Raw genomic sequence first — 21425 nt, forward strand, 5'->3', positions numbered from 1 at the left:
GCTTCTGTGCTGCTCAGAAAAAACTAAAAGAAATAAAAATTAAAATAATAGAACAGAATTCTGGCATACAGAATAAAAAAGGCTTCTGTGCTGCTCAGAAAAAACTAAAAGAAATAAAAATTAAAATAATAGAACAGAATTCTGGCATACAGAATAAAAAAGGCTTCTGTGCTGCTCAGAAAAAACTAAAAGAAATAAAAATTAAAATAATAGAACAGAATTCTGGCATACAGAATAAAAAAGGCTTCTGTGCTGCGCAGAAAAAAAGAAATAAAAATAATAGAACAGAATTCTGGCATACAGAATAAAAAAGGCTTCTGTGCTGCTCAGAAAATAAATAAAATAAATAAAAATTAATAGAACAGAATTCTGGCATACAGAATAAAAAAGCCTACAGCTACGAGAGAAGACGTGGAGGAGGTGGAGAGAGAGAGAGAAACTTTAAAGGGCTCAGGAGGACATTTACCCCAAAACTAAACTAATTGGTCAACCTGGAAAGATTCTGGTTGAGAAACACCAGCATGTTGACGTTCTCAGGTAAAAGCCTGGACCGCAACCTTGTGACAAGTCGGCCTGCTGCCGAGAAGACCCTCTCTGAAGGCACAGATGTTGCCGGTATGGAGAGATACCGTCTTGCTATATTTGCAAGGACTGGATATTCTCCTTCATGCGTCTTCCACCAGGCGAGGGGGTCTGCTTCAAGGTTGCTGATGGCCGGAAGGTAAAGGTACCTCTCCAGTTCTGACTCAGTGCTGTTGCTTTCTTCCGTGTAGATTTTGCCCAAGAGGAAGGACATGGCACTGGGTTTTTTTGGAGGTTGAGGTCCGTCGTCTTCTTCTGTCAAACTGGATCCTGCTGCTGCTTCTCCTCCCTTTCTCTTTTCCTCTTCAAAAAGAGCCTCCATATGGACCTTGGATGCAGCCTTCAAATCGTCGGAAAGAAACCGTAGCTTCTTGTGTCGGGGGTCGAGGACCGATGCCACAATAGCGGGACTGGTTGCCGTCGCAGGGTCCCACGGGAGAAACCTATGTTAAGCAAAGATAGAAGTAAAGGCGCTTTTTCGGGGAGTGAAGCAAGAAACTGGTGTTTTATGTGCATGTATCATGATTGCTGGGACTTACAATACATTTAAAAAAAATTTTAAATAACAAATAGGGTTCGTAGTTTAGTAGGCCTACACTTTTTTTAGCAATGGTTTTCCATAACTTTTCAATGACTTCTCAACCTTTAAATTAATTTTCAAGACCAAAAAATTAACGAATTTCAGTCAGACCATTGTAGTTGGTGCCTCAAACCACAGACACATTTTGATACACTTTGTTATGTTTTAATTGCAATAAATTCTTAAAAAATAAAGTTCTTCTTTAAATAAAAATAACATATAACATAAAATAAAATAAAATTGTCTTCACAAAATTATGGACCTATAACTTTTCCAGGTTTTCATGACGGTACGACTACGAACCCTAATCTATATCAAAATCACCTTGTGGCCAGCGACTCCCGTACAGTGTTGGCGAAAGTTGTGACAATGCCATTCTGACCCTCCTCTGGCCTCAGGTGGTCGTTCATCAGGCCGCACAGCATGGGATAGACCACTGAGAGTGACACAGCCTTCTCTCCGCTGATCATGACAGTGGCCATATCCAAGGATGCGAGGACTGGCTCCATCTCCCCCATGATTCGCCAGTACTCGTCTTTCAGCTCAAGGGTGCGAGCATCCCCCAATTTGGTGGTGGAGCGGTCTGACAGCACAGCGTTTATCGCCCACCTTGAATGAAAAAAAAATTCAAATTAGGTCTACTGATTTTTTTTTTTAGATTAGATTGCATAACAAAACACAACAAAATTCTGTCTGGCATATCCACTCCAGTAAGGCCTGGCAGTTTAAATTAGGTAGCTACTCACTAGTCAGGTCATGAAAGTCATTAAATCGTAGCGATAAAAAAAAAAAAAAATCAACATTCTTAAAAACATCAGATAGAAAGGGTGCTACATCACAGTTCTGTAGCTTGTCCACAACACTCATAACCCCCTCTCAGGGGATCGATTGATTATCACGTAGGCTATGTAACAATGTGTGGAGCTTTATTTGTGTAAGGCCTATGTCATAAACAAGAGATTACAGGTTTATCATGCAGGTTATGTAATAACATGTTACAAGTCATTTATCTAACATCACAATTAGCCCAAACTCAGAAGCTGTTTAATAAGGTAAAATGAAACATAAGGTAAACATCCTGCATAGTTTCTCTTTTCTGTGCTCCGCTGATCAGAGCGGCGTCCCTAGCAACGGTCCGTTATACTTGACGACGTTCAGCGACTGACCAGTCAGAGAGCAGCAGCATTCAATAGAGCCTTACAAAAAAAAAAACTAGACATATCTACCGGTATAATGTTTTTTTAATGTATGATTTCAAGACAAAAACAATAAAAAAAAACGAATAGATATAGACAAGCCATAAGCAGCCATTCATTGTCCGGAGGAGTAGGATGAAGCTTACCTTTGCTCGAGCAGCCTTGCAAACATGTGATAAATTGAATTCCACCGGGTCTTGACACACTGTACCAGTGTGTGATGTGGGATGGCCATCTGTTCTTGTTTGACGTGAAGGGCTTGTGTCGCTTTGGCGCTGTGATGGAAGTGGGCGACGAGCCTACTGCAGGCTCCGATGATTCTCTCCAGGCATGGAATGCATTTAAAGCCGTCATTTATGGCCAGCTGCAGGGTATGCGCTGCACAGCTGATTGACTCCCAAACACATGCCCGATTGGCCTTGATCATATTCGCTGCATTATCGTGAACGCAAGCGGTCACCCGGTCACTCTCAACCAGCCAGTCCACCACAACGGAGTTGAGCTCCTGGAATGAATGAATAAACGAACAAACAAATTATGAATGAATGAGTGAAGACCGATAAATAACTTTTTAATCCCCGTGGGAAATTCACCTTGGCCAGGTTATCAGCCGTGTGACTCTCCTCCATCTTCCGTGTAGAAAGGACAATTGACCTGAAGTTCCAATCCTCATCGATCAGATGGCAGGTCACAGTCAAGTAGGATATTGTGTTAACAGAGGTCCAGCAGTCAGCTGTAATGGCGACGCACTGGGTGGTCTGCAGCTCAAACTTGACGTGGGCGCGACAGTCCTCGTATAACTTCCCGACACAGCTTGAAATCGTCTTTCGACTGGGCATCTTGAATCCGGGCTCCAGGTAGGCTAGCAACTCGTTAAACCCTGAATCTTCCACGATGGATATCGGCTGCATGTCGAGAGCAACCATTCGGACGATCAGGTCCGTTATCTTGGCAACTCTGGTTTTGTCAACCCTCCTGACAAAAGAGAGCATGGATTGTGACGGCTCGGTCGATCCTGCTCCTACCTGCGGCATTTGTTTTTTATGCTTTAGTCGCATGTGATTGAGCATCGACCCGGTACTGCCGTTATGTGTCAGCTCTGTTTGACAAATACTGCATACAACTTTGTCTCCTCTTTCATTCTTTTGAAAGTATCGCCACACCGGGCTACGCAACGGTTTGCTCGCTGGCGGCGCCATCACACTCGCTCGCAAAAGAAAGAAAGAAAAAGACAAGAAAAATAGAAAGAAAAAAACGCGCGCACACACTGTCTGAAGGAGGGAAAAGCTCACAGCATCATTTCATTAAATCATAGTTTTTTTCATAGTTAAAAATATGAAAAAAAAAAAAAAAAAAATCCCTAAACGTGTATCGTTTAGGGATTTTTTACTACACGTTTACAGTTTCATTTCGTGTAAACGTTTACACGTGTACACAGTCACACCCCTAGTACACACTGCATCTAGCTGTATATGTGAAGTGTCACTGTCGCGGTGAACTACTACAGCAAACAACGGCTGCAGAGAGCCGCCGCTGTGTTATAGAGTTCTTTAGGTGCTCGCATCCAGGGGCCATGCCCAGAGTCTCTGAGTTGCTCGGTAACAGGCTGGTATCACCGTCCTTAACCGCTCCTCACCCGAACACAGAGCAACGTCGCCGTCATCGCTGTTTAACGTACGTTACTCCCGCTTTATACCCTGTGCATATTTTATGTAATGAGATGGGGGGGGAAATCAACGGGATTGGTTGCTATAGTTTTGTGACACATGAAAACGGACTCCAATTTGAAAAATTGAATCCAGTTTTTTCAGAGTCTGGTATTGAAACTGCATTTTCAAGTCTAAAATGCTCAGTTATGGCGTGGATTAGCAATTTTGCTCCTGAAATGCCTTGTAGCAGAGCCCACACACTAAATTGACATGTTAATCATTTTAAAAAGTGCATTTTTGGTTTAGGGGGTCTTTAAATGACCACTGTGATTGGCTAATGTGTAAAAAGAAATGTTTCTCTTCTCTACATCTCGGAGGAGACGTACATCTTTCCACAGCAGAGCTCCATGTGGAACAGCAGGAGACACACCGACCGGCGACCCGCGCGTGTGTGCTGAGCGTCACGCGCAATAATTTTTTTTTTTAGACGGCTCGCTACAAACCTATTATATTATTATTATATACATTTATCAAACTATAATGTTTTAAGTATTTATCAATAATACAGTGAAAATTAGAGGAAATGTGAAAATTCGATTTCGGTGTGCGCCCCAAAATTTTCTGCTTGCGCTCCTCTGCTTGCGTTACTGTTAGGGCTGGGCGATAAACCGAAAATTTACCGATACCGAAATTTACGACGATAACCGACATCATGTCGGTATATTCGGTTTTTAAAAAAGAAACAAAATAAAAGTCGTTTTTGTCTTTTTTGGCTGTGTGTGTTGTGTAGGCTATGTTCATGTCCCTTTAAGAGCCATACTAGTGTTCAGCGTGTGTAGTCACGTGACTCCACCCCATCCAGTCTGTAACAGGAAGGGACAGAGCCGGTCACACCGGCAGCAGCGCGGCGAGCGCGGTCATCTGTACTGAGACTGTTGTTATTTTTTCACCTGAGTTGATGACACACACACACACACACCAGAGCAATGAGAAAACACCTCGCTGAAAAGATTAAAAACGTGCAGTGTTGGTCGCCACCGTCACGTGATTTTGTCAACAGACCACCGTGAAGGGAGTGACAAAGAAATTATAGGCAGAAACGGACATGTGGCGTTAAATTTATAGGCTGAAATAACCACGTTGATAAACAGAGCGCCTTAACAACTAAAAGTACTTTATTTGTATTTTCTTAACATATTTTCAGACAGTGTAGTTTTAAAGTGGCACCTCTATAAATACAGCTGTTATAGCAAAAAAAAGAAGAAGCAATAAATAGGTCCAGGGGAGTCATGCTATTTTTTCCAGGGGGAAAGTAGGCTAGTTATCGTCCATTTATCGTTACTGAGGCGAACTGCTCAATATATCGTGATATTGATTTTAGGCCATATCGCCCAGCCCTAGTAACTGTTACTGTGCTCGAGGTCAAAAAAGTTAGTCTGGAGCCCTGTATGGGAAACACTGGCCAGGTCATGTCTGTCAGTTCTAACGGATGACTCACTGCCGTGGTGAGAGGACGGAGAAAGGCTAGACATGAACTCCCTTCTTTATGTGTAATAAAAGTTATTAATACGAAGAAAGTAGTGGAGATGTAGCGTCATGTCATCCGAATGGGCTAAGGTGTGCAGTGGGGGGATACTGCTGTCACACTGCTACGGCTGCTATTGAGTAGAGATCTGGGGCTGGAACGGGGGAGAACTGAGCTGCCGCTCGCCGAGAGAGAGCTGCTGAAAGGCGCGCGGCTACATTGAAAACAATAGAAACGTGCATGCAAAAGACGCTCCATGTGAATGGCCCCTAAAGTTGCCATAAATAATAATGAGCCCCGAACTGGAAAGTGAAGAGAAACTAAACCTTAATTTGATTTTGTCTAGACGGAGGAAAAAGAAGACGAAGAGGAGGAAGCTCTGGTTGGAGATGTCAAGGCTTCCCCCAATGCTGACACCACTATTCTGTTTGTCAAAGGAGAGGGTAACTGTCTGACATTTCTAATTCAATGATGATTTCTGCATTTTGTGCAGCTGTGGCAGTGATGTAGAGAAAACCAAATTTTTTTCCCCCAGACTTCCCAGCTAACAACATTGTCAAGTTCCTGCTCGGCTTCACCAACAAAGGATCAGAGAACTTTATTGTTGAGTCTCTGGATGCTTCTTTCCGTTACCCACAGGTACATTATCATTTTTACTGCCCCTCCAACAACATGAACAACCTCACTGATAAGAAATCATTCTCAGGTTTACAGTTCAGTTCTAAACTGTTCAGCGTCTGACTTGTTCTGTATGTCTGTTTTTCTTTGTCTTGGTCAGGATTACCAGTTCTACATTCAGAACTTCACTGCTCTCCAGCTGGGCACTGTAGTTCCCCCTAGTAGGCAGGCAACCTTTGAGTACTCCTTCATCCCTGCTGAGCCAATGGGAGGACGACCATTTGGGCTTGTCATCAACCTCAACTACAAGGATGGCAGTGTAAGGAGGGTGGGGGCTGGGCTCTGACAGGACATACCTTTTGTCTTAGTCAGGGGTGCAAACTTGTCACCTTTTGGCGAAATTCGCCGGATCCCAAATTGGTCATTTGTGTGATTCGTGTAAATCGGCAATAAAAAAATTTGAGAGGGGGGTGGGGGGGGGGTCCGGCGAGGCGAGGCGAGCCAATGCACCTGTCTCCTTAAGGCACACATTTACATCAATAAATAAATGTTTCACAATGAACCAATCAGTCTTTATTAAATTTTATTTAGTTTGAAGGCAAGGTTCATCTGATGGACATCAAGGGACAGATTCTCGAAGTTTTTCACAGCTTTTGCTCATGCTAAACCTGCATAGGCTGAAGACCCCCTTCACATGTTTCAAAACCAAACACAGAGAGACAGATTGTGCAGGTTTAACAGGAGCAAAAGCTGTGCAAACCTGAGTAAATCTGGACCCTAGTCTCATGCTAAAATTGACTGTAAATTCACCTTTAAAGTTGGTTTTTAAAAAAATTTCCCAGGGGAGCATGCCCCCGGACCCCCCTAGGGGGTCGATATCTTGTCACCTTTTTTACCCTTGATGAGTTTGCACCCCTGCTTAGTGAACCGATAAAGACTCTTGATGTAACATTGCAAGATGCAGTATGTACATTACATACAGTAGCATACAAAGTAAAAAATGAAAGCTGAAACGGGAGCTTATAAACAGTGTTGGGAGTAACACGTTACAAAAGTAACGAAATTATACTAATGTATTACTATTTGCTGTAACGAGGTAATATAACACATTACAAATAAAATGTTGGTAATATTTTACCCGTTACAATATAAGTATAATAACGCGCGTTACAACGCATTTTCATAAAAACACGTGAAAACTTATGAGTCGCGGGGACTGTGACTGACAATCAGCGCAGCATTACAGGCAGTAGAGTACACGATAAAACGTTTCTCACGTTTACAAAAAGAACACATAAAACAAAAGGAAAACATAATTCATATCTACCGACAGGCCAATTTGGAGCCACTACTCACACGAATGAATTAATGCCGTCCACGCCACAACACATCAGTTAAACAGACAGTCGCTTCTTTTCTTTTTTTCAATTGTTTTTGGTCAGTGTTGTTTGATCTTTTGATCCCAGTCTCGAATGAGAGCAGAGCTTTGTTTTGGTACGTGATATGAGACGCGACCGGCGCGATGACGTTGGGGCACGTAACGCTCAGCGTCATCACGTAAATTAGCGAGCTGACCCGGGTCTGGCGTTCCCACTGCAAGCCGATCGGAGCCGAGCCAATTAAAGGTGATTTTATCTGCGTCGCTTGTAGAGTCGTTTGACCCGCGTCGACCCGGTGCGCCTTTCCCACTGCCACCAAAAGCCGATTGTTAGCGGGTTTAAACGGGTTTTTTGACCAGTGGGAACGGGGTAAGACAGTGGTTCCCAAACTTTTTTGTCTTGCATACCCCCTGAGCCTTTTTGCCATACCACAAGTACCCCCTCCCTCTTACGTGTTGATGATTCTCCAAAAGTGGTCATAACACAACTGATGATGAAACGAAAAATCATTTCAATGTCTCTCTTCAATTTCTACAAAGACATTTTACACATATTCTCCTGCATTTTAGTTGTTTCTGGCTGTTGTGGTGTTTGTTGTGGTCAAATGTGTCTTAACAGAGTTGTAGGATTGTCACATTTCAAACTCAATGCCAATACCCATGAAAATATTGAATATGACATCATATTCAATACAGCAGCAGTGTCTCCCAGCTTATTATTGTTCCATTATTTTATTTTTTATTTAGGGCTGGGAATCAATTAAAAAAATTAATCGAATTAATTAGAGGCTTTGTAATTATGTAATAATGCTAGCGTTTCACCAGCTCTCATCTCTGCCAGTCAGCCTCTCAAACTGCCGCCTCTCTCGCGTGCGGGCGCACCGCACGTAGACACACGTGAGATAAAACTTTTTTTTTTTTTTTTTAAATTGAATTTTTTTTTTAATAAGTGCGATTAAAATCGTAATGTATCCAGATGCGCCGTCTTGCCTCGATACTATGACAACTATACAAAGCTGAGCTACAGGTTGTTGTCATCTGGGGGGGAACTAGTTGTGGCGCACATACTATTTCAGTAATGGGCTTATGAAGTGACTCGGAATATCTGCTTATCATCTTGGTAATAAATTAATTACGTACCCCCTGCAATGTGCTCACGTACCCCTAGGGGTACGCGTACCACACTTTGGGAACCACTGGGGTAAGATATTCTCCCACAGTTCTTCTTCACCGTGCGTAGATCAACAATATGTTCATTTGCTCCTTTGTATTAATTAATCGGATCAAATTTCATTCTGCGTTTGCGGTCATCCCGCTCTCCTTCCACACTCTCCGTGGTTGACACGATTACAACGCGTAAAACTGTCACTACAATCCTGCGGTTTGCACGTGCTGTTATTTAGGCAGCTACTCTTAGTAGATTACCTGCAAAATTTAGCTTTAGCTTCAGAGGCTACATCAACATCACCCTCCACTGAATGTGTTATCAGCTGCAATAAACTACACTTTATAGTCATATTTCTGCGGTTATTTTGGCGAAAGTAACTCAAAAGTAATGCAAAAGTAGTGTAACGCATTACAGTTGTGAGACAGTAATATTGTAATGTAACTCATTACTTTCAAATGACAGTAACTAATAATATGTAATGTATTATATTTGGATGTAACTTGCCCAACACTGCTTATAAATATTACTGCTGACACAGAAAGGCACCAGCCAAATCCGTAGTGATGACATGCATCAATATTTACACTGGCGTATTAGGCAAGTGAGTATTTTGACCTTATCATTTTTATACATACAGGTAAAAGCCAGTGAATTAGAATATTTTGAAAAACTTGATTTATTTCAGTAATTGCATTCAAAAGGTGTAACTTGTACATTATATTTATTCATTGCACACAGACTGATGCATTCAAATGTTTATTTCATTTAATTTTGATGATTTGAAGTGGCAACAAATGAAAATCCAAAATTCCGTGTGTCACAAAATTAGAATATTACTTAAGGCTAATACAAAAAAGGGATTTTTAGAAATGTTGGCCAACTGAAAAGTATGAAAATGAAAAATATGAGCATGTACAATACTCAATACTTGGTTGGAGCTCCTTTTGCCTCAATTACTGCGTTAATGCGCCCTGGATCTCAGGAAAGTGTAAAGTGTAAAGTAAAGTGTAAAGTTTCCACCATCAGTGATGGTTTGGGGTGCCATGTCATCTGCTGGTGTCGGTCCACTCTGTTTCCTGAGATCCAGGGTCAACGCAGCCGTATACCAGCAAGTTTTAGAGCACTTCATGCTTCCTGCTGCTGACCTGCTCTATGGAGATGGAGATTTCAAGTTCCAACAGGACTTGGCGCCTGCACACAGCGCAAAATCTACCCGTGCCTGGTTTACGGACCATGGTATTTCTGTTCTAAATTGGCCAGCCAACTCCCCTGACCTTAGCCCCATAGAAAATCTGTGGGGTATTGTGAAAAGGAAGATGCAGAATGCCAGACCCAAAAACGCAGAAGAGTTGAAGGCCACTATCAGAGCAACCTGGGCTCTCATAACACCTGAGCAGTGCCAGAAACTCATCGACTCCATGCCACGCCGCATTAACGCAGTAATTGAGGCAAAAGGAGCTCCAACCAAGTATTGAGTATTGTACATGCTCATATTTTTCATTTTCATACTTTTCAGTTGGCCAACATTTCTAAAAATCCCTTTTTTGTATTAGCCTTAAGTAATATTCTAATTTTGTGACACACGGAATTTTGGATTTTCATTTGTTGCCACTTCAAATCATCAAAATTAAATGAAATAAACATTTGAATTAGGGATGTCCCGATCACATTTTTTTGCCCCCGAGTCCGAGTCCGAGTCATTTGATTTTGAGTATCTGCCGATACCGAGTCCCGATCCGATACTTTGGCAATGCAGTAAAGTTTTTAATGTAGATCAACTGTATCATCCCACTATTTTTCTGTTCTTTGTGCTCTACTAGGGATGTAACAATATCACAATCTCACAATAATACTCTACCTCAATAACAAGCCCATGACATTTATTGCAGTATTGTAAGACATGCCATGATATCAAACTCTCAATGTATATTAGCACAGTAGCTCCACAGTATAATATTAATGCCGTTATCCATAAGTCAACAACAAGAACATTTGGTCAAAAATAAAATAGCTTATCATGTCTTTCTCAATCACCAGCCTCTCTCCCCTGATCCCACCCTCTCCTGCCTTTCTGCCCCCCCCCCCTCACCTCGCTCCTTCTCCCTCCCTCACTCACTCCGCTCCTTCTCCCTCCCTCCCTCCCTCCCTCACCCAGCTCACCTTGTTCCTTCTCCCTCTCTAACTTTAAATAAATACCTGGTTCTGTATCTGCCATCACGCAACACAACGGTAGTTTTTTTTTCAACAGTATGAGAAGTTTAACAATGTCCGCGACATCTGCGCGGTCGGTCCATGTGTCGGTCTCACGTGCGTTACGTCGGACTCGCTGCAGTGACTGTTGTTGCTGCAGGTGTGTGTAGCGCTCAAACATCAACAACAAGCTGCTTGGAAGTCAGCAGTGAAACAACGCAGCCACACGCACACAAACAAACAGTGAGCTGACACGGTGACACGATCGTCTCTCACACTCTCGCAAGCGCCGTCATTTCATATCGTTACTTGTCCGCGACGACGCAGCCACACACATACACCGTGGAGCTGTGCGCCACAGACCATGCACAAAACACAAGCACGCTGCACCGAATGCGCGTCGCTTTGGGTAATGAGCGCACATGACGAACGTCTACAGTAAAAGTAATGGGTTTGAGAGTGCAAAAGATGATACATCTGAACGCCCCCCATGCGGCCCGTCTTCGCTTTAGACAGATAGGAAAACCCTGACATGTAGATATGTAATATATCCGATTCCTGATCGGGATGTAACGTCCGATTCCGATCGAGTCTGAAACCACGTGATCGACCCCGATTTCCGATCACGTGATCGGATCGGGACATCCCTAATTTGAATGCATCAGTCTGTGTGCAATGAATAAATATAATGTACAAGTTACACCTTTTGAATGCAATTACTGAAATAAATCAAGTTTTTCAAAATATTCTAATTCACTGGCTTTTACCTGTATTTTTCAACTTCAACCTATATAAACTTGAATGTTTGTTGGATTTAAGCATTATGAGGTGATGTGTATTTGTGTATTGAGGTAGGGTGTGGCCAAAGTGACCAACACCCCATATTAAGGTGTGCATAATTATTAGGCAACTTCTTTACCTCAGACAAAATGGGCCAAAAAAGAGATTTGACATACTCTGAAAAGTCTAGAAGTGGTAGTGTTTTCACACTACATTTCCCATGAGCCTCTGCACGCATGTGAAATTCTTTTACCGTCGCAAGTAGGGATGGGAATTGATAAGAATTAAGCGATTCTGATTCCTTATCGATTCTCTTATCTATAGACCTTTTCAGAGAGTATAAACAAAGACTCATTAGAAAACGCTCTGGTACACTAAATGGAATGGAGCCTTAATTAGTATTCTTGGTAACACCTGTATTTGTTTATACTCTCTGAAAAGGTCTATTGATGGCTTTCAGTCACGTGACTTCCCAGGGACCTGGCGGTCAAAAGCAACATTCCAAAATGGCCCCGCAACGGACTTTCTATGGACAAACAACCGAGTAATGACTTAAATCATCTGCCAGCAGCCGAGAAAGAAAGATATAAAAACAACTTTGAAGTTTTGGACCCATATTCAACACCAGCTGCTGTATACGAGCTGTTTAAGATGACCAGTTCCCTGCCGAAGCTCGAGTTGGGCGATGTTTACATTTACCTGGTGGACCCGCCATGGCCTCCATGCACACACACCACGCAAGACATGGAGGCCATGGCGGTTGAGTGCATTACTTATTGTTTTCTTTGAAACAACTGTACCTGCTGATCCCAGGTCTTTCTGAAGCTCTCCACCAGTGGTCCTGGACTGTTAGGGAACCCTTCTGATTATTGTTTTGACTCTTCTGTCTGAAATCTTTGGTTGCATAGGTCTTTAAACAGCTCTTAGACAGCTCTTTGCTATTACTTATCATGCAATACTTATTGTCTGACACCTTGGTGGTGAGAAACCTTTTTAAAAGGCATCAATCAGGACTAAACCAGCATATATTACTTTGCACTGATAGGAGACAGGATTACATTCTAAATACTGACAAACTCCAGCTGCTTTCTTGGCTTTCCATACCTTTTTGCCCCTCCTTTTCTTCATGTGTTCAATACTTATTCCCTGTGTCATTTCACTTTATTACACATAACTTAATTTATGGACATTAACTCTTTGAGTGCCAGACCTTTTATAAAATGGTCAGTGCCATGTGCCAGCGTTTCGGGGCATTTTGAGTAATATTTTAAGACCAAGAGAATATTTTGTATTATGACTCTGAAAACACAAAATAGCTCAAAGGAAAGAGGAGACTCTCTATTTAACTAGGGAAAAAACCATTTGTTTGTACCTTGTTCCATTCTTAATTTATCTTAAGTTGAATAGAGCCTGGTTGCACCAAAAAGACCACTTTTTTTCTAGAAAGCTGAGAAAAATGCATTTTTGTGAAAGAGAGTCTCTCAAGAAAAACAGTGATTTATCCGTTTTAATTTTGGCTTCAAAAACATGTAAGACATCTGAAGATTTAATTTCACATGTTTTTTCATTGTACAAAAAAAAACAAAAACTAAAATACAACAAGTAGGAGTCTTAAGCCGTGTTTCCACTGCAGGAGTTCCTGGTAAAGGGAGGGGGTAGGAACTTCTACAGGAACCGTCCTCTCACTCGGCCCTCTCAGTGGCCGTGTTTCCACTGCAGACAGGACCCCGGTCACCCCGCGGCGACGTCATGAGTTTCGATCGCCGCTTAATCGCTGTGCGACAGTTTCGACCGTGACGTCACCCAGGCAGGTCACAAGCACATGCACAAAAATCATAACAACAACGGAGAAGGATGGAAGGAGCTGAGGCGGTAGGCGCGTTTCTGGTTTGTGTGTTTGTGCACACACGGCGTGTGATGGATCCCCAGTGTGTCGAGGTGCGCTGATATTTTCATTTCGCCGCGATGACTCAAACCCCCTCTGAATCTCCTCGGTGCTGTAGACTGCAATCAATGTCTGCACCTCATCGTCTGTCCTTTTGTGTACATCTTCCTGCTGTTCTCTTGTTGTTTACAGCGGTGTCTGCTAGGCTAATGCTCTCCTTCTGCTCCCCGTTTTAAAAATGCCGGTTGGTTGTTTTGGTGCTTTCTGGTAGCGTCAGAGCCTGCTCTAGCTTTAGCCAATCAGCGCCGGGTTAACCTCGAGCCCCACCCAGGAGCTTTTCAGGGCCGAACGGAGTACCTACCCTGGAGTAGGTACTCCGTTGGCCCCCGTAAAAGTTCCTGTAAATGGTCCTGTGGGGGAGGTTCCTGCAGTGGAAACACGCACCAACGGGGCTGGCCCCGTAAAATTACCCCGAAGTTCCTGCAGTGGAAACACGGCTTTACTCTGCAGAGTGATGCCTGCTCTCCTACTCCTCCTGCAGTTGCTGCACCCTCACCCTCTCCTAACCCCCTCCTCCCCCCTCCCCTCCCCTCCCCCCGCCCCTTCCCTCCCCTCCCCTCCCTCTCCTCCTGCTGCTTCCCCTCGTCTCTGAAGGAGGGAGGGAGACGTCGTGGCGTCTTCAGCCTCTCTGCTGGACGCGGCCGCGGCAGCGACTCACCGCGCTGATCTCTCGGTTCGTCGTCACGTCGGTTAGACAGCAACTGGTGAAACTGACTCCGCGATCCGCTTTCGCTTCGGCATTTTGGTGCTGATCATCTAGATCAGTTTACCTTTCCTGCCTCCTCTGATCACTTCATGCTGGAGCTATGCTAATAGTATCCGTGGCTAAGCTTTCCTCCAGCTCCACGTTACACTTGTTCCAGGCTCTGCCTGTCGTTTTCCTCTAGAAATAGAAACTTTTCCCAACTTTTTTATCTCTGTACCGATCGCACTTGTCTTCTCCTTCTTCTTCACTTCTTGCTCTGATCTACAGTCTTCTTCGTTCTACACAGCCCAGAAGCCCCAAAATTACTCACAGTGGGTCTCATTCATGAAACGTGAGCAGCACGGATTTGTGTGTAAACCCTGAGCAGCGCAAATTTACGTGCGATTTCCGCATTCATCAATCTTTTAGTAGTGCTGATTTTTTCGTAGCTACTCACAAAATCTACACCTGCTCCGGACTGTGTGTAGCGCTTGTGTAAATGTAGGAATGCAAATAAATACTGCTTGTCACTGTTGAAAATTACAATTTTAATCCATATTACTCTCTCTCATGTTCAAAATACGCCGATGCCTTTGAAACACGTAATTTAAACATGACAAACAATTAGAAATATTTGGAGAGAGAGACGTTTTAGGGATCGGACACGCACAAACACGTCAAGGCTCCATCTTATGATGATAATAATCTGATATAAAACCGGAAAAAACTGTTTTGTGTTGCTACAGTATACCCTGCGCAGCAGCGCAGTCAGCACCGGTTTGGATGGAGCTGTGACAGACGGCTGGTGCTTCTGTAACAATATAACCTGCCTATATAACTTCATGTGTTGATACAACCATGCTCCTCTACAGCTGAGGCTGTGAAGAGCCTCCTCCTCCCGTCGCTGCTGTAGCTCTTAGTTGTGTGTATTTATTTATATTTATTTATTTATTTCATGTTTCATATCGAACTATTCTGGCTTTACTTCTTAAACGGTTCTTTAATAAACCAAGGATACTTAATTCACTACATCTGTTTTTTCACTCCACGCCTTTGACCTGTCCCAGTCACACCACTACTAACAGAAGATAATTAAATATTTTTTCTGGACTCCACTTCACTCAAAATGACTTCGATCCGCAATCTCTCTCTTTTTTTCTCTCCCTCCCTCTTTCCTCGTTTGCGTCATGGCCGCAGGTGAGCAGGATGCGCCTACCTCCTAATATGGTGGTCAGGATCTCCTTATATGGCTATTCATGTATGGAGATCTATGCTAATTGCTGATCACCGGGGGCGTGTTGTTAGTTTACGATGGGTTGGCATTCATGAAGTTACACACGTGTTTACGATCAAATCTGAGTTTCCCGCACCGTTCATGAATCCGGAGTAGAGTTTTAGTAGAGTGAGCTTTTATGTGCAAATCTACACACAGATTTACTCACGTTTCATGAATGAGACCCAGTGTGCGCAACAGCGTCCCCATTTACCAGCCGCAGAAAACTGCATTTGACGTATATATACGTCAATGGCACTCAAGCGTTGGATTTTGATTGACGTATATATATGTCAATGGCACTCAATGAGTTAATGTTCGGATTTCTTTGTATGTGTGCATTACTTGGGTTGATGCCGACATCTGGTGAAGATTTCATGTCAATAGCTCTATTAGAAATATATTTTCTGAGAAAAATGTTGACGTGTTCAATACTTATTTTCCCCGCTGTATATACGTAGATGTCGCCTCTGACGCTGCTGCCCATTGGAACGGATTGTCGCCGCCGCTGCCATCTTGAGCAGGAGGTGTCTAACTTTTACTTACTGTAGTCTACAGAGGCAGAGGTCTATCACTGAATTTTCAACCGATTTTCAAGCTGTTTGTTTTAATATAAATACTACAATTCAGGTATATAACTCACGTTAGCAGTTAGGGTTAATGTAAGTGCCATGAAACTGATTTAATATGGCCTAGCACAATTATATAGGTAGCCTACAGTGGTTTACACCAAGGGGGCAGTTGTGGGTCTGAGAAGTGAAGCTCACTTCCGCGTTCAAAAAACTGCAATCCCCCCGGCTTCCTCTGGGGGCTGGTGTCAGAAGGGAGCATTCCCCATAGACCCCCATGTTAAAATCGCCGATTTTACATCCTCAGTAAACATGTTAAAAGCCTGGTGTCAGAACGTTTTTTTTTCTCAATCGATAGTTTCTACCCCCGCACACACTCTGAGGGGGGTGAATTTTTTTTTAACTCTACCGTTTTACTGTTATTAGGTTAAAACTCTGACCAATTAGGGCGCGGAAACGTTGAGTGACAGGTCCGGAGCGGTCCGGAGACAGGCTGCTTCGACGCCAGTGGGCGGGTTCTCGGCCGGCCAATCCAACATGGCGCTGTTCAGGCCGCCATATTTGAGTCACAAAAACGACTCCCCAAAACCAATGGGTGACGTCACGGACGCTACGTCCATTCTTTTTACAGTCTATGGTTTACACTCACTCGCCGGCCTCATCACCAAGGCAACCACAAACTCACAGCCGGGGGAAACAGCTGATAAGCCTAGCCTACACATACAGGCAACAAAATAACAAACTATTAATATATTAACTACCGGTATATGCACTAAATGTAACACATATCCCACCCTATGATACGTTACGTTAGTTTCATTTATGTCAGATAACTTACCTACATCAAATTCAAGAAGTTCATAACAGTTATATAATATAAAACAACCTATTGAGAAAAGTTATTCCATGTCTCTTCGTTTTGGCGTTTCTTTCATGGGAACATCCGTACGCGGCACTAAAGTTTGGCATTTTGCCAGATTCACAGCTGTCAAACCCTCTGACTGTTGATTGCTTGTCAGGAGGAACTACTCCTCAAGATGGCGGCCGTGAGACATTCCAAACAAGCCCGAATGCGGCATCTACGTATATATATCTATGGCCATCAGCTATCAGGAAATCTCCCGTGTATGCGTGAATGTCTGTGTGAACCTCATGTAATGCCAGGGCTGCACTGTGGCTCTCTGTGGGATTGCTGGTGTTGTGTCGAGAAGTGGCTTGCCGCGAGCAGCATGCAGAGCTCGGCAAGCAGGCACTTCTCAGCACAACACCGGCTTTCCACACACAAGATGACTTTTGATTGAAACAGCCACGGTTGTCGGCCCTGATAATCGTAAATATTGAACATGTTTAATACTTGCGATTATCGGCGCCGAACGTTTTCCGAGCCGATTGTCGGGAGAATTTTGACTTTTTTTTTTTTTTTCCAATTAATTTTTATTAGAGAATGTTTACAACAACAAAAAAGTTTTCAGGGCATTCTTAACCCCCCCCTCCCCCCACCCCACATATCCACAGGAAGGGTCCTGCAGAGAATTTTGACTCTTAACAGACCACACACTACAAGAGAATCTTATAAAATAATCTTAAGAGCTTAAGATAATCGGGCGATGTCTGTCCGTGGTCGGAAGGGGGAAAATCGGGGCAAAATCAGCCTGATTATCTTTGTGTGTGGCAGGCTTAAGCCCAAGACCTGAAGATTTGTGTAATTAGACGTTAAAGCAGAAGTAAGCGGAATGTTTGTTAATAAGTCTTAAATAGTTATATCACAGCAATCACTTATATAGAGTGTTTGGTCTGAAACACGGGTCTGTCAGTCACTCTGCTCTGCTGTAAGCCGAGGAGAAAACTTTCCTTGTATCCTACAACCTTTATCCAATGAGGAGAGAGAACGGCATAAAAGGGTGGTCCTCTCTGTGTGTGCAGCCAAGGGATGCGCATGAATGTGGTGACGTAGGGACGAGGGCGGGGACTGCTAACTCCATCTGCTGACAGGAAGTTAGCCAATACCACCGGATCGCTTACTTCTGCTTTAATGCAGTGACTAAACCGCACCGATCCCGCCTTCTCCACAGCAACGCAAGCTATCTATTAATGCTGCTGTTTATAGCTGTTAGCTAATAACAGGGACTTTGCATTCACCTTTGCTTTAATAACGTAACGTATCCCTAAGGGCTTATGTGTTGTGGGGATGGGGGTGTGTAATTTTTTATTTATTTTATATTAGTTTATTGTCGTAATGTAGACCGATACACTACGAACTGTACGTTTTATGAGCAGCAACAGCAGGTCAGAGGAGCCAGCTAACTAACTACCTAACTAACCAACCAGCTAACAGTAAGGCTGGATTGCACCAACAAGGTTTAACTTTAAAACCAGATTAAATCATGGTTTAAGTTTAAATTCTGTTGCACTAAACTTTAAACCTAGTTCAAAATTAAGACAGATTAGATTTAAACCTCCCTTTAAACATCAGTTTAATTTTTACTCTAAACTAAGTTTAATTTTAATCCTGTTGCACCAGAACTTTAAACTCCAGTTTAAACTGTGATCTAGGGTTAATTTTAAACTGACAGTGGAGGAGGTTTATTTTTTTCAATGGCTGCATTTTTGAGTTGGAGTGAGCAAAATTATGAAGTTCCTTGAGGAAAATTGAGAGACAGGCTCTGTCTCTCAATTTTCTCTCCTTTGCTTTGTTTTGTTGCGCACAGAGACGTTTCTGGGCGGAGAGAGACGGTGTTTTCTCTGACAGAGCTCAGGTGAAGCTACTGCAGCAGAGTGGAGGCTCAGGGCTGCTAGCTGCACTAGCTGTCTCTGATGCTAACGAGTGCTAGCACGTCTCTCTCTCTCTCAGCAGCAGCAGTCAGGAGGACAAAAGAAAGAAATACAGTCTGAGTGAAGCGCTGGAGCTGCAGACCGTTTCCTGAAAGTCACTGACAACTAAAGCCTCCTCTGGTAACAAGTATGAGGACCGTTGTGGGGAGCTAGCTCGATGCTAAATCCGGCTAGTGGTAGTGGTTAGCATCCACCGCTAACACCGTCTTCCCAGCTCGGCTCTCCTGTTAAAAAAACAAAACAAAACCTGTGACACCAGAGGCTCCGTGTTGGTGACGGCGGGTATCGGCCCAGACTGTATTTCGTTTCCTCTGCGGTCTTGACTGCAGCTGTCAGGGGCAGGAGGCTAGTCTACACAGTTGAGCCCGCCCAGTTTGAATGTTTTGTTTACAAACTGCAACGAACAAAACTCCATTTTGCATATTTAATTAGTTTCCTTTATACACACTTGTCCCTACTGATTTAAATCAGTTTAAATTCAGTTAAACTGAGTTTTACTAAACTGAGATTAATTTTAAATGGTGCAACAGAGCTCTGCTTAATTTTAAAGTTTTTTACTAATCTCTGATTAGAGCTAATCTTAGATTAAATTAAACCTTGTTGGTGCAATCCAGCCTAAGTCATTATGTTTGCTTTTGTGGACACATGCTGAGAGAAGGACGAACAACATTTGAACATTAGAAGGATGATGTTGCTGTTGCGGCAGCGGCGGCACCAACAGTATAGACATGTTGTTCAGATACGAGCAGACTTTTCTTTTTTTTTTTTCGACTTGAGCAAGTGTTATGTTCACCTCTGAAATGACAGCTGTACTTTTACAGTTTTTACCTGGGCTTTTAGACGAGGGATCCTCCAGACAGGGACTGTTTACACTGACTGATACAGCTGTGTGTGTGTGTGTGTGTGGGGGGGGGTGACGGTGACAGACGGACGGACGGGGGGGGGGCGGCTGTATATGGCTGTAACGTTATATGGTTCCTAATCGCCCAAAAACTTGCAGTTTGACAACGTATCTTTCATGATCAGTGAGATGACCTAAGTCTTCGTGGGTTGATAGACGGTAAAATTACAAGCCCATATTGCTGCTCTGTATAGAGTCCAGTCGTGTCGTTGAATAGATGTTTTATCCTCCTGTGCGAGTCACGTCACTGAAAACTATGAATGATCTTTGTGACTTCTTTTCTCTGATATCTCAGAACAGTTTATCCAGAAATTTGCTGATATTTCCTGAGAAATCGATGCCAATATATTGCTGAAAATTCCATATTTCTTATGTCAGGAGCATGGCCCGGAGTGAAAGCCTGACTGGCGTAGCAACAGTAACCAAGAGGGGCAGGGCTTAGTGAAGGGTCAATTCTCATTGGGTGAGGGAATAAAAGAGAAATGGTTTTGTTTGCATTAATGGCTCTAACATTAAAAACGTAGACAGGACTGACCTGCCTGGACAGGTTAACACTATAGACCACTGTGGCTGTGGGGCAGCTGTGCTCATAGGAGGATTTTAACAATGTTTCCATTTCATGGTTTTTACGCATCTGTATTCTTTTCACTAGTTATTGTTTTCATAACGTACGTTTTTATGCGGCGTGAACGAGTGAGTGAGCGAGCGAAAGAGAGAGACAGTGTGAGAGAAAAGTTACTTGGTGTTGGTTTAAATCACACAAACATTAACTCTTTCGCGACCATTGACGAGTGAACTCGTCACAGCCTGCCGAACGTTCACGACCATTGACGAGTTAACTCGTCAAAACCGTTTTTTTTACAGATTACGATAATAGACACTCTCAGGTACCCTGTGTGTGGATATGGTAGTCCTCTGATATGTAAAACTGTTTTAAACTACAATCAAAACATAATGTTTTTTATAAACTGTGTGATCTTGGTTTTGTTTGAGTAATCGGTCTCCTTGAATGCTGCTCTGGGGACAGCGTGCAGCGCTGTGCGGCTGTTGGCTACAGTGTTGCGACTTTCTCGCTGAATCTGGCGACTTTCCAAACCCTCTTGGTGACTTTTTTTTTGACAAAAGCGACCAACGACAAATCTGGCGACTTTTTCCGGTGCTGTTACAAACGTTTCTGGTTTGGAGACTCGGATCTGAAAGCACGTTATCTCAGCTGTTTTCACCGTGAAGCGGGCGCTGTGCAGCGGGTGCTGTGACCGGCCGCCCCCGCCCCAGAGCACTCGGCGGCGGCCAGTCACACAGGAGTGTCACGGAGCTGCTCCGCTGCGGCCAGAGACCCGCACCGCTGCACTCCACGCTGCCACACCCCCCAGATTTGCCTACAAATATACTTATTTAGCCGTAGAAATGATTTGGGAGACATGCCACACTGAGTACCGGTAAAATGAGCCGATTGCCACTTGACACAAAAGTGCGTTTTTCTCTGAAACTAGAGCGGGAGCTCCGTTTTTGGAGAAACCCAGCTCTCTTTTTCTCCTTCGTACTCACGAACGA

General features: G+C 43.4%; 1 protein-coding gene across 4 annotated transcripts in view; it reads left to right on the forward strand.

Annotated features, from left to right (window-relative positions):
- The window catches only part of ssr1 (signal sequence receptor, alpha), a 54932-nt gene that overhangs the window by 4149 nt on the left and 29358 nt on the right, over nucleotides 1-21425 (forward strand). For all 4 annotated transcript variants that reach the window (XR_015034476.1, XM_085762727.1, XM_085762726.1 and 1 more), the window contains exons 3-5: nucleotides 5879-5975; nucleotides 6068-6171; nucleotides 6311-6469. Coding sequence is in view for 3 of the 4 variants with exons in the window: in XM_085762727.1 (XP_085618853.1) it covers nucleotides 5879-5975; nucleotides 6068-6171; nucleotides 6311-6469 (360 nt within the window). In the remaining variant the exon portion in view is untranslated. The remainder of the gene's footprint in view (nucleotides 1-5878; nucleotides 5976-6067; nucleotides 6172-6310; nucleotides 6470-21425) is intronic.

This window comes from Trachurus japonicus, chromosome 20, assembly GCF_045865225.1.
Source record: "Trachurus japonicus isolate A0001 chromosome 20, Traja_1.0".
Lineage (NCBI taxonomy): Eukaryota > Metazoa > Chordata > Actinopteri > Carangiformes > Carangidae > Trachurus > Trachurus japonicus.